This window comes from Arachis hypogaea, chromosome 15, assembly GCF_003086295.3.
Source record: "Arachis hypogaea cultivar Tifrunner chromosome 15, arahy.Tifrunner.gnm2.J5K5, whole genome shotgun sequence".
Taxonomy (NCBI): Eukaryota; Viridiplantae; Streptophyta; class Magnoliopsida; order Fabales; family Fabaceae; genus Arachis; species Arachis hypogaea.
Genome location: NC_092050.1, coordinates 28,125,966 through 28,143,813, shown reverse-complemented (window position 1 = coordinate 28,143,813; position 17,848 = coordinate 28,125,966). Strand labels below are relative to the sequence as shown.

At 32.0% G+C, this 17,848-nt stretch overlaps 1 protein-coding gene across 1 annotated transcript; it reads right to left on the bottom strand.

The window, feature by feature from the left end:
* Nucleotides 1-8,977: 8,977 nt before the first annotated feature.
* Nucleotides 8,978-11,191, bottom strand: LOC112750072 (uncharacterized). Its single transcript, XM_025798602.3, has 3 exons — nt 10,430-11,191; nt 10,070-10,209; nt 8,978-9,634 (listed from the first exon to the last, which is right to left on the bottom strand). Exons 1-3 carry the CDS (start codon nt 10,752-10,754, stop codon nt 9,521-9,523), a joined length of 579 nt encoding a protein of 192 aa, XP_025654387.1. The 5' UTR covers nt 10,755-11,191; the 3' UTR covers nt 8,978-9,520.
* Between the last annotated feature and the right edge of the window lie 6,657 nt (nt 11,192-17,848).

The following is a 17,848-nucleotide window of genomic DNA, read 5'->3' as shown; positions in this document are numbered from 1 at the left end:
GACCAATACAAGGAGAAATCATCCACGGCCTCAACCATCTGGGCAAAGAATTATACCTGGAAAGGAGGATGAAGCATTAAGGGTAGAGGTGCCTAACCCGAATAGAGAAGATGGCGAAAGTGAACCTGAGATGTACCAATATGAGTCTGAAGAACTCTGTAGCCCTCCTGTATCTGACGATGAAGATGAACCTGTATTTCCTCAACATAACCCCAACACGCCATATAGGAAAATAACTCTGGAGTTGAATATGGAGTTCGAGACCATGGACCACTTCAAAGCAGCAGTACAGAAGTACAATATACAAATTGGGAGACAGGTATTCTATCTTAGGAATGAGAAGAATAGGTGTAGGGTGATTTGCTATGACCCCGACTGCCCTTGGTTGTGTTACTGTGCCAGGACCAACTACCCAGCATCCTTTCAGATAAAGACATTTGTGGACGAACATACGTGTCCCAGAAGCAACAAGAGTAAGTCAGTCACATGTGCTTGGGTTGCTGAGGAACTGGTGCCAAAGCTCAGAATCCATCCCAACATGCTGCAGAGGGAGGTACAGGAGTGGTTTAAAGTGGAGTATGACATTTCAGTTAATGAGAGGATGATGTATAGGGCTATGGACAAGGCCAAAGAAGTTATTGAGGGAACAGAGAAAGATCAATACCTAAGGCTTAGAGACTATCTGAACGAAATCATGAAGGCTAATCCTGGTTCAAGAGCCAACATGGGGACTACTCCACAGCCAGAGGGGTTGCCTAGGTTTAGGAACTTGTACATCTGTTTGGCTACTTGCAAGAATGGATTCAAAGCAGGGTGTAGACCCTTTATAGTTTTGGATGGGATGTTTTTGAAAGGTTACTTTGGAGGGCAATTACTAACAGCCGTTGGTCAAGACGCGAACAATCAACTGTTTCCAATAGCGTATGGGGTTGTTGATGCAGAAACTAGGAAAAATTGGAGATTCTTTCTGGAGGAGTTGCACACTGACATAGGGGACTACAATGAGAATGGCTGGGTTTTTATGTCGGACCAGCAAAAGGTGATGTGCACTATGACCCTGTTTTTGAATTTTTGTATGTTTCTTGAAGTTACTTTTCGAATGTCTCCTAATTATTTGTGGTTACCATTCAATGCAGGGATTGATACCAACATTACAGGACGTGATGCCGGGGGTCAAGCACAGATTTTGTTGTATGCATATGTGGAGAAATCTGAACAAGAGATGGAAAGATAAGGAACTTAAAGCAGTATTTTGGCAATGTGTAAAAGCAACTACTGATCAAGAGTTCAATGATGCAATAGCAACTGTAAAACGGATCAACAAACAAGCATGGGAGTATTTGTCAGAATTTGAACAAGAACAGTGGTCGAGAGATCAGGGTTTTCAGAATGGCCGAAGGTAGATAATTTGACAAGCAATAACTGTGAGTCATTTAATTCAACAATTGTGGGTCTGCGGGGGAAGAGCATTTTGACAATTCTTGAGGAGCTTAGGTTCTATATCATGAAAACAATGGCCACTCACAAGGACTCACTGAGGGGCTTACACTGGACAGATAGCCCCTGTACAAGTCAGTAGGCTAGAGAAAGAAAAAAGACAAGCTAACTACTGGGAAGCACAATGGTGTGGTGATGATGAGCACAACCAGTTTGAAGTAACAAAGTGGCAACATAGAGTGAGAGTCAATACACGAGAGAGGATATTCTCATGCAGAAAATGGCAGCTGACTGGACTACCATGCTGTCATGGGATTGCAGCAATCCAGAGAAAGAATGAGAAGCCTGAAGACTATGTCCATCACAATTTCACCATTGAGGCATATAATAGGACTTACCAGTTTCACATTAGAAGCATACCGAGTCAAGAGTACTGAGAGCATCACGAAGGGCTGCCATGTCTGCCTCCTTCATACAAGAGGCCTATTGGCAGACCTACAAAGAAGAGGAGAAAGGATAGCACTGAGCAAAGCTTTGGGAGCCAATACAAGGCCAAGAGAAGATACGGACAGATAACATGCCAAATCTATAAGAGGGTCAGTAAAACAAAAACCAATATTAATATCTATTTACTTTACATTTTATTTTCTATTTGTAAATTTGATGAATGTTGATTTACTTTACTCATGTGCTCTTTGTAAGGCTGGACATAATAGCAGAACTTGTCCTGAGAAAGAAGCTGGAACAGCTACTGAAGAACCAGATCTTGATGAGGAAGAAGCTAGGGAGCAAGAAGCTAACTAGGAGGAGACCATGGAGGCTGCACATGTTGCAAATGAGGAAGATCTCACTCAAAATCATCCACAAAGTCAGCCTAATCAGGTAAACAATGTGATTTAGCTTACCTTGTTGTTTCAAACTGTTGGATCTGTTTCTATAAAATGTTTGTTTTCATGAATGGACAAATTGATGCAGAATAACATCAATGATGGGAACACTACAACGAATGCTGCACCCTTAATGTAGCCACTGTACCAGCAGCAACCAACTTGGTTACTCCAACAGCTAGTTCAGAACCAGCACCTTCGGTTGTCACAAGACCACCAGCACCAACACCAAAGAGGAGAGGCAGACCATCTTTTGTAAGGGACAACCTAGTTCCACCAAGAAGAAGAGGCAGCACCACTCGAAGAGGACTGGCAGCCACTACAATACCTCTAACTCCAACACAAAATGCAGCAGCTGCACCACCACCCCCTGCTCAACCTAGGGTTGTCAGGCCTGATGTTGGGTCTAGATCCCAAATTCCTGCATCTCCATCCAATGCTGCAGTCCCATGTAGTGGGACTGGATCAATGCCACAAGGTCCATTAGTTAGGCCCACTCTTCAGGCCCAACCTACAGCTCCATTTAGGCCACCAACTGTGACTAGGGATACCATGGCAGCAGCAAGCCCAACTACACAGAGCATGTTCACATGCTTCATCCCACCCCATCTTTGAAGAAGAAAAAGCCATCCGGACCACCACCATCAAAGCCATCAACAAATGACAAGAACTGAGCTAAGAATCTTGGGTTTTTTAGTTTGTTGTTAGCTCCATTTTGGACATGATTTAGTTAATATGCACCCAAGTGCCATTATGGCATGTAAGTGCTAACCAAGTCTTTTTATATTTTGTAAGTGTCATTTTGGGTCTGTAGCAGTTACTATGAACATAAGTGTCATTTTGCTAGTCTTATTTGGGGCCTGAACTTTGTTACTCTGAATAGTTAATGGTTATAACTTCACGTTATGCTCCTGGTGTTTTATTGAGCTTCTGTTGACAAATCTATTTTAAATGTCTTACATATACTCTATATAGCTTGCTCACATCACAACAACAATAACTCAGTCACAGCACATGAATAACACAACATACATTAAATCATCTCAATTACAATGAGGAGAAGATTACAAAATTCCAAAGTGTCATTGTTATACTATTATACTGTGCACTGTCTATCTACTTAGCCAAACTAAATATAATCAAAGAAGCTACATTTAACCCAATCAATATACACATAAAAATTAGGCACAACTCAACCCTCTTCAGAGTATCCTTCATGTCATTCACCACAGATAGTACCATCATCCTATCAATTTTTTGGCCATCCCCACACTCGACATTGATTCTACTTTTCTTTTTTGGTTCTGATTTGCCCAGCATATTACTATTCTCTGAAGAAACTTCTCCTTCCACACATTCTTCTTGTATTTCATCCAACCATTGAAAATACCCGCAACGATTTTGTGTGTTCTAGCACAACACGAAAATTTCAAAGATCAGAGAATATTCGAAAACTAAAATTGAATAAGCACAGACGACAAACCAAGAAGGGATATTGCATTACTTCCTCACATATTCATCAAAATTCCAAACTTACCTTCCACATAGGCAGCGTAGAAACCATCTATCAGGGTTGCTACTTGTCTTCGACTTCAACGAAACCACTGGAAGGGGACAAAAGCAACATCCATCATAAGTTTTGCTCACAATACCGGAAGCACCATCCACGTCGAAGGCTTGCATCGATGACTGCCTTCTCACCGTTGCAGCTTTTCCACAAGCCCTTGCTGTATGCATCTTCCAATTTTGGATCCCCTCCTGCGAGTGAACGAAGAGAGCAGTATTGGGATTAGGGCAAAGACCTCTGATTTGGGGCAAAATCAAATTCAATTAATTTTATTTCCACCTAGGCTAACAAATTTCTTAATTAAAAATTACAACTCAAATAAAACCTGTTTTGTCAGCAAAATCCGGTGTCCAGGTCAGCATTGTCCTCACCGGAACTTTGGTCTGGCAAGAACATGGATACGCTTGTCAATTTTTAAATTTATTCAGGTACCATTTTGTCAATTACAATAGTGAGGTATCAAAATATCAACGTTTGAATCTTTCGGGTACTGATTTGGTCATTACTTCTATTAATTTTATATAATTATAATAAAGATATTTTCCTAAATTAGTATAAGGTTTAATTATTCTGTTGGTCCTATAGTTTCGTGAAATTTTCAATTAAATCCCTATATTTTTTTCTTTTTAGTTGGTCCCTGCACCAATTTTTTTTCAATTAAGTCCCTCTTAGTAGTAATTGACTTAATTTTATAGGGACCCAACTAAAAAAAATTGGTACAGGATCCAAATAAAAGAAAAAAAAGTGTAGGGACGCAATTAAAAAAAAATTTGGTGCAAGAACTCAATTAAAAGAAAAAAAGTATAGGGACCTAATTGAAAATTTTGTAAAACTATAAAGACCAGCAGAGTAATTAAACCTTAGTATACTCATGCAATATTCATTAAATGCTAATTGTAATATAATTATAATAAAGATATTTTTCTAAAATAAATTTAGATGAGAGAATAGTGCTTTCTATTTTGGTATATTAAGTAGAAGTAGATTATTATTATTATTAAAATAATTAAAAATATTTCTTATTAATAATTGATAAGTAGTTTAATAATGTATTAACTATTGATTTTATATAATTATAATAATGATATTTTTTTAAATTAATATAATTATGCATTATCATTAAATACATTCATTTTAGAGGAAAAATAGATTCATGAAAAATTGATACTTCACTTTTATTAATTAGGAGAAAATTCAATTTTAGTATATTAAATAGATAAATAAATAAGTAGATAAGTAGATTTTGAATTAAATAATAGTAGAGTGTTATTTATGTAACTCACTAATTAGTGGAAACACATGAAAACTAATATCCCTTTAATTGATAATGTTCGATACATGGAACATTTATAATTGATAATATCTCATACTCTCTATTATGTATGATAATACTCTATGATAAAATATCCATAATAATAACTATTTTATAACACTGTCAAGATATTCTCATCATAGTATCTTAATTTTTTTTTTTTTTAGTTTTTTCTAAGTTTGTGTTACAAGAGTCTTAAGTTTTTAAAGTTGTCACCAAAATCACATCTTAGGAAGAGAAATATTAAAAAACCATTAGAATGTATTTGTTTTAGTTATTATGTAATCATTAATTCAATTTTTTTAGTCTAGTTCTTTTAGTTTAAAAATTTAACAACATACTTTATTTCATATTTTTAAATACTGATAACTAATTGATAACTAAAAATATAATAAATTTTGATGGCTCTCTAATATTCCTCTTTTAGAAAACCAATTTAATTTGTACTAGTTACTTTAATTGCTGTACTTAATTTAATCATGATTGTCTTCGAATTAACTTGTCTCAAGCTTAATAAATAGTGTTTTAGAATATTGTTAAATTGGATAGAAATATAAAAAATATATATTCTTGTATTTGTAGTGACTTTATATATTCTTGTATGAACACAAATCTAGGGTCTCAAATTTAAACTTGATAGATAAATATAAGAGTAGTAAATTCATTGACTTTGTTTAAGCTATACTTTAAATACTTGCTTGTTAACCTTGTTTATAGCTCCCACTAACTTTGATGAGACTTGAGAATGTGCCTAAAATATAAAGCATTAGATTATCCTTTAATCTTCCTCGTACCGGTATTTCCCGCCAAACTACCTAACCGTTTTTTTCTTATTACCAACACACCTACCTCGGACACTCTTATCCTGCGCCTATGTTGCCACTGTCCCTTTCTTCGCGTCAGACACATTTCTACAAACACCTTCAATGCCCCATCAGAACCAGTCGTCGTAGACCTTAGTGCTCTCAGGTGAATGCGTTCTCCCCACTAAACAACCAAACTTTATTAGAAAGCCAAGGCTTTTAAGGATTTCTTTCCCTTTTCATTATTCTATCTGAAATTTCATATGTTAGTTACGCATGACAATGTTCCATGGTTATATGGTTCAGAGTTCGGTTAAAAGATGCTTTTCGATGTCATGGTTTCCTTTGGTTCACTTAGTTCATACGTTTGTTGTGAAGGTGGTCAATGTGGGTGTCCCATTGGCGCCACGTGCTTGTGAAAATGCTTGAACGAAGATATGTCTTTCTTTCTTGTGAATTTGATTGTTGACCTGTTAAACTTGGCCTAATATTGTTTCATATCAAACACACATTAGATTACTTCAACTTTCAGTATGGAGAGATGTTTATAGGAGGAGAGGGACTGGGGGCACAGGGGCTTGGGAAATGGGAATTTAATCACTTATCGGTCATCACAAATAATTTTAAAACCAAGTCGAAGGTACTGCATTTAATACCATTGTTTGATTTCCACACCTTCACTAAGAACATTCCCATATCATAATTTTTGTGGCCAGAATTCGTACATATAAAGGAGTTTGTTCATTAATGTTTGTGGCCAACATTCTTTTCCTTGAGGAAATCTTGTAATATTTAATAAGGATATCACAAATGTTTACTGATATGATATGTCACAACATGGCCCCAATTGCACGTGCCTTTATGTTATGTGTACCTTTTCTTATCCCTTTCGGAGTCATTGAGAATTTATTGTAGATTTGATCTGTGGTCCTAAGTTGGCAGAATGTTATTATTACTGGATTTCCGGTCAATGATTGCAAGAAAAAAAAAATCCTAGTTAGGTTTGCCTGTTTGATTATTGTGGACCTCAATCTGTTAAGGCAGTCTGATCTGGAACTATTCATGTGTCTATACAGTTTCTTTGGATGATGGGGAGGATGAAAGTGCTAGTTATGTTGATAATTCAAAATTCGAATTTGGAAAATTGTGAATTAAGTTACATGGACTTATTTCTTTTCTTTTTTTCTTTTCTTTTTTTTAAAATACAGTTGGCAACTGGCAAGAGGATCAGAAAATAGTAAGTCCATCTAAGAAAATTAATGGTGACATCTATTAATGGTATTAAAAAGATGATTTAGAGTTCATTTTGCATGTTGTTTCACATTAGCATGTTCTTCCTAGTTGGTTATTGATGGAGTAGGCCCATGCTAGTTCTCAATAGCTATGAAGTCAGGTCCCTGCAGATCTTGATGGATCTGGCTGGAATTTCTGTCATATTCCTATTTTTTGCAAGTAAATCGTGGTTGAGGATAATTACAATTTAGTTAGAGGACAACCTAAAATGCTATGATAATACAATTTAGTTAGAGGACAACCTAAAATGCTATGATACATACACCAAGTTAAGCATTAAGATTTAAGATCATCCAACGGTATAGATAATAGATCTATACCATTTTATACCATTGGATTATCTTGGTTTATCATGCACAACTTGGTGCATTAAGTCATTCTCATTCCCTCAGAATATCAACTAAAATTGAATGGACATCAGCTTTTTTTAATATAATCATGGTTAGAATTTTGCTAGGACATACATATTAGGAGTTAATATTCAATTTGGCCCTTGAAATTTAAGGTTGGATTCAAATTGACCTATAAAATTTCAATTGATTCAAATTGAACTCCTAAATTTACAATCATAACTCACGTTGAACTCATCTCTATTAATGGCGTGTTGATTTGACACATTAACTTACCATGCTGGATAAAACAAAATGACATCGTTTTATATTGGCACTTAATCTTCAACGAAATGACGTCATTTCACACAAATGGGTTTAAAAAACATCTCATTTTATAATCATCACTAGTGGGAAAGAGATGTGTTTCGTGTAAAACGATGTCATTTCATTGAAGAGTAGGCGCCAATATGAAAAGATGTTTTGTGTTATTCAGTGTGACAAGTTAATATGTCAAATTAGTACACGTTAACGAGAATGAGTTTAGGAGCTCATGCAAGTTACCATTGTAAATTTGGGGATTCAATTTGGGTCAATTGAAATTTTAGAGATTAATTTGAGTTCGGCTTCAAATTTCAGGGCCAAATTGAGATTCTACATATTAGAGATTCAATTAGGTAACAATAGACACTTATTTGTATTAGTTCCCCACTGCATAATTGATTAACAGTCAGTTTTATGTGTCATCATGTTCTTGTCATGCAGGGACAGAGAAAGAATTAAGAAGTATTCTGATGATATATATCTAATATCGAATACCAACTGGAGAATCTAAGCTTGTGCACGAAACCCCTTAAATTATAGAAACCTTTTCCTAATTTAAGCTTTCCATAATCAGATAAATGTTTGCTTCTGAAATAAGGAACTTATTTTACTTTCTTTTCAATCGGATGGCAGACCTCATATCAGCTGGTACAATAACTGATCCCAACATGTATAAAATATAAAAATTGTACTACAAAGTAAGCACATTTTTTTAGACAACTTATAAAACTATTTTAAATTTTCTGACATGTTTGGCTCAAAGCTAACAGTGTTTTGACATGCAACTGTTGTTTGATTCTTCTTCTGCAATGAAGCCAAGAATGGAATATTTAAATTTGATCTTCAGCATAGAGTTATTATATTTTAACTTTTAACCAGTCTTGGTTAAAAAAACAGGAATTTAGTGAATTATTGCACAAGGAGTGTGAAGGTCCTGGGACATTGTGATAAGCTATTCATAGTTATGTTGGTTCCTCTGAGGAAGAGGTAATTACCAAGAATACCTGTCTTCAAGGGTGTGAGTATTTTGATCATAAATTTATGTTGATTAGCTGGGAAGTTTGGAACTCAAAACTACAGGGATTTACACTTATAGTCTTCTAATTTTTCCTTTTTACAAGGTTGATTCAAGTTATAGGTATAACTTGCTTATTAAATCATAACAAAAAGGAAGATGTGGATGACTGGATGCTGTAACTATATCAATAACAAAACTCACTTCTAATAGATTTATACATCATTGCTCCTTTTTCTTTTCTTTTACTCACTTCTAATAGATTTATACATCATTGCTCCTTTTTCTTTTCTTTACTTTTTCAATTTTTTTTTCCCTTTTCCCTTGCTTCTCTTCTCAGTGCTATACAAATACGCTATCACTGAAACATGCCTTTGCCGTTGAGGCCTTAGGGTGTGATTGGTGATGCAATAGAAATCCTGCTTCAAGTTTTGGTTGAAATTCCATGCTCATTTACTATCAATCATCCAAATGGAAAACTTGCAAGATCAAAGAGGCAGTTGAATTATGTTCTATTCTGTGAAACATTATGCATGTCACAACATAGCCCCAATCAACTTGCGGATTCTGAGATGCTTTGTAAAGAGGGGCGCCATGATTTTGACCTTAGTGCTGCTGGATTTACCGATGCCGCCGTCCGAGGCCTATGTCTCTCTGCTCTCATTGCCTGGATTTCATTATGCAATAACACATCAATACTAATTGATGATTACTCATGACTATCCAAACTTATGAAAAGAAGATCAAAGTTTAAATTCAATTCCCAGTAAACTATTGTTCAAAGACTACTGTGGATTATATTTGATTTGGTTATGATGACTTATTTTCTTTGCTGAGTAATCTTTGTTTCTAATGCCATGATTCTATGAGTACCTATTTCTTTTCAAAAAGATGAATCCACCCGAGAGAGAATCTGCACTTATGGTCATAAGACCATGTGAAGTTGTAGATCAAATTCTTCAATGGATTCATCTTTTGGAAAGGATTAATTAAAACTTGCTACCAGAATATTTTTCATGGAATAGTAGTACTAAAACCAAAAGGGAAAAAAAAGAAAGAGGAAAGAAAAGTAATATTGACAATAAAATACACTCATATATACCTGATATGTATTTCCTGTCTCAGACTCCCCTCCTGTTTCAGTAGCTGAAATCTTCTTTTCTTCCAGCGTCTTCTCAACTGCCTCAACCTGTTGCTTTCTGCTCTTTGGATTCTTCTTTGCTTTCAAGACCTTCATAACCTCTGAAACCAGAACAACAAGAACAAGATTTCATCACTCTTCCAGAACAACAAACTAAAACACTGAAGTCACCCTTCTTTGATTCATAAGAAAGATTTGATGGTACTATCATCACACATATGCATACACATCACATATATATATATATATATATATATATATATATATATATATATATATATATATATATATATATATATATATATATATGTATGTATGTACCTTGAGTAGTGATGAGCCTGTAGGCATGGCCAAGATTGAGAGTCTCATTAGGCCTTAGAAGCTTAACACGTGTAAACCTCACAGTCTTGTGGTGGTGCTGCTGCTCCTGATTATTACTATTATGATTATTATTATTATCACTATTATTCTGTTCTTGTCTGTGTGGTGGTGGAGGAACAGGCAATGGTATTATCAAAGAAACATAGTGACCTGGGTTACTCCTCATAATCTCACTTGCAGTTACTGGCCAATATAACCTATCAATCTTCCCACAAGGGTGTTGGATCACAAGAACTGCAGCATCCACAGCTTGGCAATTCCCCATCCAATAATCCTTTTTAATTGTTTCTGTTCTCTAAGGTTCACAAAGATGAAGGGAAAATATGGCTGAAGAGATAAGGGAGAATGAATGAATGAATGAAGGGAAGGAAGGAAGGAAGGAAGAAGGAATGAGGTAGTAGTAAGCAAAGGTCTCTATCTATACAGCTCCTAGTAGCACCCCACAATGAAAATAAAAACTCACTATGTTTATAACCTTGTTTTCTTCTCTCAACTAACTCATCTTATGCTAGGCAAGTCAATTTAAGCTAACGGATTGACCTTAAATTGCATAGGAGGAGGGTAGAGAGGGGCATGATAAAAAAAATATTGTGTGTGTTGTGAGAGTGTGTGTACGTTGTTGTTGTTGTTAATAATTGTTCAATCTAGTTAGAGATAATGTTTGCAATTTTGCAAGATCAATTTTTTTATTATTTAATTTAATGTAATTTAATATTGAGGAAGGAGTGATTGGCACCGGCACCGGCCTGTAAGGAATGGTGGAAATGCCACGTGGAGAGACGAGAAGGAGAGGGAAATTGGACGGATGTGTTCGGCGATGTCGACCGGGTCAAGCATTAGATTTAAGGTAAGACAAATGGGACTTACATATTATCATTGCTACTTCCTACTAAAAATAAAATAATTTTCATAATGGAAAAAAGTATTGGGTTATCAAAGCGTGCGTTTCAACAAGCTTTTGCTTCCTTTATCAAGGAGTTAGCATGGTTACCATAATTGGTAACATTTTAGTTTGTCAAAATGTTTTTTATTTCTAATATTTTTGTTCTTAATTTTTTTTAAAAGGTAAAAATAATAAAATTTTATTTTTTATCTTTTTTATACAATTTCTAAAACTAAAATAAAGTATAATTATATTATAATGTTAATAGATATTGACTTTAACTTTTGCTTTAAAAAAATTAGAAAAAAAAAAAAAAAGAGATTCTTTTGAGTGGACGCGATAGACAAGGACACAGCACCATCTTATCCGCCTTACAAAAACTTGCATGCCCTGTTTAGTGTTTTGGTTGCCTAGAAAATATAAGAGAAATAAAAATAGAGAAAATGGGAAAGTAAGATTACTTTAGAAAATTGAATGTTGCCAAATTTTCTAACTTTATGTATGCAACTATTCCCCGGTAGTCTGGTACATGGAAGATTAGTGCTCAGTTTTACTACTATAGTGACAGAGTAATAAAATTAAAGGCACCATTATCTTTGTGGGAATAATATTAAGAAAGCTATTTTAAATTGCACAACTTTTCTTGAGCGCTTCAAAGTTCAATGCAATTTTAAGTAGCTTCATAGTGACCTATGCCGTGGCAAGTAATTGATGATGTTGTTGTTAGTTATTCATATTATCATATATGATTATTGCATAAAATATACTATGTGTGTGAGTGAGAGTGTATATGTGTGTGCAACCATTGCAAATTTTTAAAAATATTATTTATACATTAAAATCAATCACTAAAATTAATCACTATATATTTATTAGGTATAAATATATATTATTTAATTTATTTTTAATATATATTTTATACTAATAATTAATTTTAATAACTAATTTTAACATATACTTAATACCGTTAGCAAACTTTACTTTGTTTGAATAAATGCGCTTTAATTAGGCTTTATCCTTAATAGTGTTGTTGAAAGCGGGTTAGACCAAATCACTACAAACCATTGACAATTAATTAATTGTATTATCATTGATATAAACAAATGTTTTTAGACGGCTTATTAAAGAGTGTTCATCATTAATCATAGTCTGCATTTTGGAGAAAAAGATTATCTACTATTAATTTAGTAGTTTGGAGCTGATGACAAGCTGATGCATCACTCACTCACAAACTCCTTTACCTTTATGACTAACAAATTATGGTTTTGAGAATCCTCATTGATTTATGTAGCAAAGTTTTTTGAGCCTATCTTGTATACTTTGACTAGAAATTATCCCCCCCCCCCCCCTTTTTTTTTTTTTACAATATAATACTGTATCATTATTTCTCCACAATCTTAAGTACTCATTGGTCATGAAAGCACCAAAGCAAGAACATGTCTCATAAAAACATGATGAGTTATTATTTTGAGATAGAGACTACTGTCACACCATATATAGTTATTTCATTTAATTTAACCTTTTTCTTTTAATTGCACAACTCTATAAAAGCATTTTTTTTATTTTTTATTTGTCATTTTTGTTTATATTGTTGTGAAGGCATTAAATATTTTTTAAAAATTAAATAATAATAAATTTTATATTAATTAGATTAAATATGAATTTAATTAATATATTAAGTTTAGAGCAACAAAAACATTACAATCCAAATCTATAAAAGCGAAAAAGATATTAAATTATTGCTTCTTTATTAATTTGAATGATTTAGTTATATAAAAAAAGGATAGATTAGGAAAAGTATATAAAAGATTTAATAAAAGGAATGTAGCAATAGCAAGTGAATCCAAAAAATTTTGACAAAGACAAAGTATGTATAACATGACAATAATTAATTTAATAAAAATATTATGTGTATATAAAAAAATTGATGGTTAAGTACAAAAAATTGAATAAAAATTATTGTGGAATCAAATTTAATAATTTAATAAGAATAAATAAATATTACTGTCATTTATTATTTAAAAAAATTTTAAATTATAATAGAGATACTTACCTCCATAACAATATATTTAGAACCGTCTCTGACAATAGTCTTTCTCTTCTTATTATAATAAAAAATTTTAAATATTTATATAAGTATTCATTAAATTTAAAATATGTCCTAATTTTACAAAGTCAAAAGATAACCATCGCACCTAAGCATTTATTCACCAAGGAGGGGAAAAAAACCTCCAACATTTTGTCATAACACTATGGTTCATTAGGAAGAAAGCATATGCTTTAGTTTTATATTGCATTTAATTATATTTATTCTGGTACTGTCATAACACAGAACTTGCTACTTATGCTTCTTTTATGGGGTTATATCCTTAATTTAGAAGGGTCATCATTTTGTCAACATGTAATCCCCATATATATGATGTAGCCGAAAAATTGTTGGCATAGAGCATAACCATTTTCTATATGTTTTGGCTCAATAACTTGTCTATATAAATAGATATCTTGGGATGAACAATGCTCATTGAAGCCAGGACAAGAGAGTTAAATCTCTCTGAAGAAAGATCTTGATTCTTGTAAAGAAATCTGATATATAGTATATTTTGCTTAAACTAACTACGGTTGCCCCAAGAAGGTTTGAAATTTCTCCTTTGATATTCACATGTATAAACATCTCTGCCTTAAATGTCAGTCTATACAAGCCATGTGAGCTGTTGGTGTGACTTTGCCTCAAATATTAAATATTGAAAGGACTATTTCTTGTTCAAACATGACCCCTGTAGGGGACTACACTCTTCATGTTATTTCTTATTATATAGGTTCTTAAGAGTCTTATTATTTTATATATAGTAGTCTTAGTCCTATGTGAAAATCAATATGGCATCTACCCGTTTCTTATTTAATTGGGGTATGAAAAAAATATTCTAATGAAAAAGACATGTTTTAAATATTGTAGTTGATGGAAATCTACCTCAATTATACTCATTCATATATATATATATATATGCAACTTGTATGGGGTGCCAAATTAAGCTCTTTGTAATATATGGTTTTGTAAATCAATCTACTATCAACAAATGGAATATCTTAATCTCTTAATTAGGAATTATAAATTGAATTATGAAAAAAAATATTTTGATGCATTATCAGTGTAAAATAATTTTACACGTACATCTAATTACGCATTGTTACATCAATAAAAATAATTTTTTTTTACATTAACTACGTAAATAATTATCCAAAAGAATGGATACGATTAGACGACTATATAAAATATTTTACGTTATCAATGCATCAGAATTAAATTAAAAAAATGGTTGAGAAATTGATATTCATCTCATGAAATATCAGTCAAGGTAATTACTTTTGATGGTAAATTTTTTTTCTAATAAAATCTAAATGATAAATGGTGTTTTTACTTTGTCAACATAAAAAAATAAAAGAAAGAAAAACTGGTTTTGTATTGTACCTTGGCTTGTAAACATTCTCCCCTTTTTAATTTAAAATCTTCCTACCAAACCAAACATTGGACTCTCAAAGGCTCTTGGTGGTGGTGGTAGGGACTATTATAATTCTTTTGTTGTTATGAAGGACATGAAGCCAAGAGTTGCTTTCTCCACATTCTTTCCCCCAATCACACAAAACAAAATAAACCATCCAAGAAAAAGTGCTTCCAAAATTAATTTATTTATCATCATGAACAGTAATGTGAATCTCTGAATACCTGAAATTCTGATGAAACATGGTAAGGAAGGTAGGGGAAAAAAAGCAGAAGCTATTGTCTTTTATGGAAAAAGAATCAGGTTCCAATGAATGTGCAGGATTTTTTATTTTATTTTTTATTTTTTTTATGTCCTGTGTCTGATGATTTCAGTTCAGTACATTCTTCTTTTACAGGAAAAAAGAATGAAAAAAATTTCCCGTTTATTTACAATAAAGTTTCAAATATGTGAGATACATTATTTACTGTGGATGGAGTCTTAAAAACGAGAACTTTTTTTTTAAATATTGGAGCTTAATTGGTATAACCCACAAAAATGGCCAAAAACTCGTGTTTAACGTCGTTGGGAAAATTTCTGACAGCGCCACAAACAGTCATTTTTTTTTGTCAATTAAAAAAATAATAATTATGCAAAACATCACTGCCGATTTATATATAAACAAATTAAAAAAATTCTTTTAATACAAAATGTCGACGTGGTTTTATTTTTATTTACATAAAAATTATTGTTCACCCAAAAAACGTGGTGCCTTTCAAAAAAATTGACTCAAAATTATAGCAGGGTAAAACATAATAACTCTAAAATATCAATGCATATCACCAAATTATTTATAATATAAAAAAAATAAACCCTTAAAAATATGAATAATTTATGCTAATAAAATGAATAAAAAATAAAATTACGTAGATATCTTAAATAAAAATTGGTTAGTTATATGCTATGCCCTAAATATTTTTATATAAATTGAATTAAGTTTATTCAATTTACTATATATGTATATACTGTTCTAATAGTAAATTGAATCAACTTAATTCGATTTATTATGTGTATTCTATACAAATAATAAATCAATTTAAGTTAATTTGATTTATTATTAATACAGTATATATTTAGTGGTAAATCAAATAAACTTGATTACACATAATAAAAATGGAATAGTGAAATTTTGAGATTGTATTTATAATATTTAATGACATTTTTATCAACTAGGTTACTTATGCTGTTGGTATATAATATCTTTTATTTTATTTAATTATTTTATATATTGTTTGCTTTTCAAAATTATTAGATTTTTTAACAAATTTTAAATCAAACTACACAACAGGTTAGATTTATTATTTAATAAATAATTTATAGCGAATTCTAAACCAATAAACTTTATTGTAGGTTTAACCTGTTAAAATAAAATCTGGTCGGTTATGTGCTATTTCCAATCCTAATCGCTATCCTTGGACTAGTGTTTAAGAGAAAAGCTGCCTAACAATTATCTTTCTCAAAGTTTAATTAAATTGTAATTCTCAGTTACGTATTAATCTTTTTTTAAGAGAGTGTATCCAATTTTTTTTTTTTTAGTGACTGAGTGTATCCAATTTAAAAGTACTAAAAAGTGTTTAAAAGATAGAAAGGGTGAAAATCGAAATTAAATTTAAAATATCATGCGTAAAAACCATAGACATTAGATTTCAGATTCAACTGCATTTTTCTCATAACCTTACTAGCCTTTAATTTGTTGATATATGTAGTACAATAATAACACTTAAGGGTAATAATGTTAAAGAGAAAATAATTTAAAATTATTTTATTTAATTTAATTTTTATAATTTTGTATATATAATATTTAAAATTATATATTCATTGTTGAATTTAAAAAATTAACAATATTTTATAAATGATGACTAAATATTATTGTTGGGATAAAAAATTCAATTAAATGTATGATTAGTTTGTTTAATGTGCAGAAAATTAATTTAATCACACTGATTCAAAGAGCAAAAAAATCGACCCAACAAATTAATGAAGCTCAACATTGATTCAGTTTAAACAAAGCATTTATATCATCATATATTTAATTCAAAGAAAGAATGGATAATCTCTAAGAAAAAAGAAAAGAAAGAATTTGTTCTAACAACAATCACAAATTCAACTAAGTGATCCAAGTCCATTCCTTCTCTAACTTAATGACTAACTAAAAAATTGAAATTCACTCCCATTTAAAATAAACATTACACCACCAAAACCAAATTCTCTCTTCTATCTCTTTTCTCTTTTTTATCATCCACGTGATTTTTCAGAAGCAAAGCAAAATAAAAGGGAGAAATTTTGATTAGGACAAAATCAAAGTACAAAAAGTGGATTACATATTTCAATCAAGGAAGAAAGAAGTCAAAAGAAGTTAGGGTTAAATAAAAATATCATATTCGAAGAAAAAATCACGAAAAGTATTTTCACATTTATGCTTCATTGAAATTAGGTAAAAAAAATCTCCTCCTTGCATACACAGAAGTAGAAAGTTGAAGAAGTTAAAGATGATGGAACTGAACGTTCAAGAATCGAATTTGGAGCCAAAACAAGAATGAAGGATTCAGTTTCAAGAAGTAATTTGAAAAGAGATGAAAGAGAAGATAGAAGATATGAATACATGTATGATTCAGCCACAATCTCTACTCTATCTCTCCTGTGTGACGCTGCTACTATTACTGCTTTTTTTAGGAGAATAAGTTCAATGTGCTAAAGCAAAGTTTTAAGCTTTGGAAGCTTCATTCTTCTATCAAAGGAGTGAATGGCCAAGGATTAAAGTAAGGAGTGAGAGTATAACATTTGGGTTTCCATAACTTATAGAGCTATTACCATTCTTCTCCTTCATAGTTCTTATTGAATATTCTATTTTCTCAGTTTAATTTTTTTTGTTTTTGTTTCAATGGTAAAAGACAATACAGTGAGAAATATATGAAAAAGTCATTAAGTGATGAAAAAAGG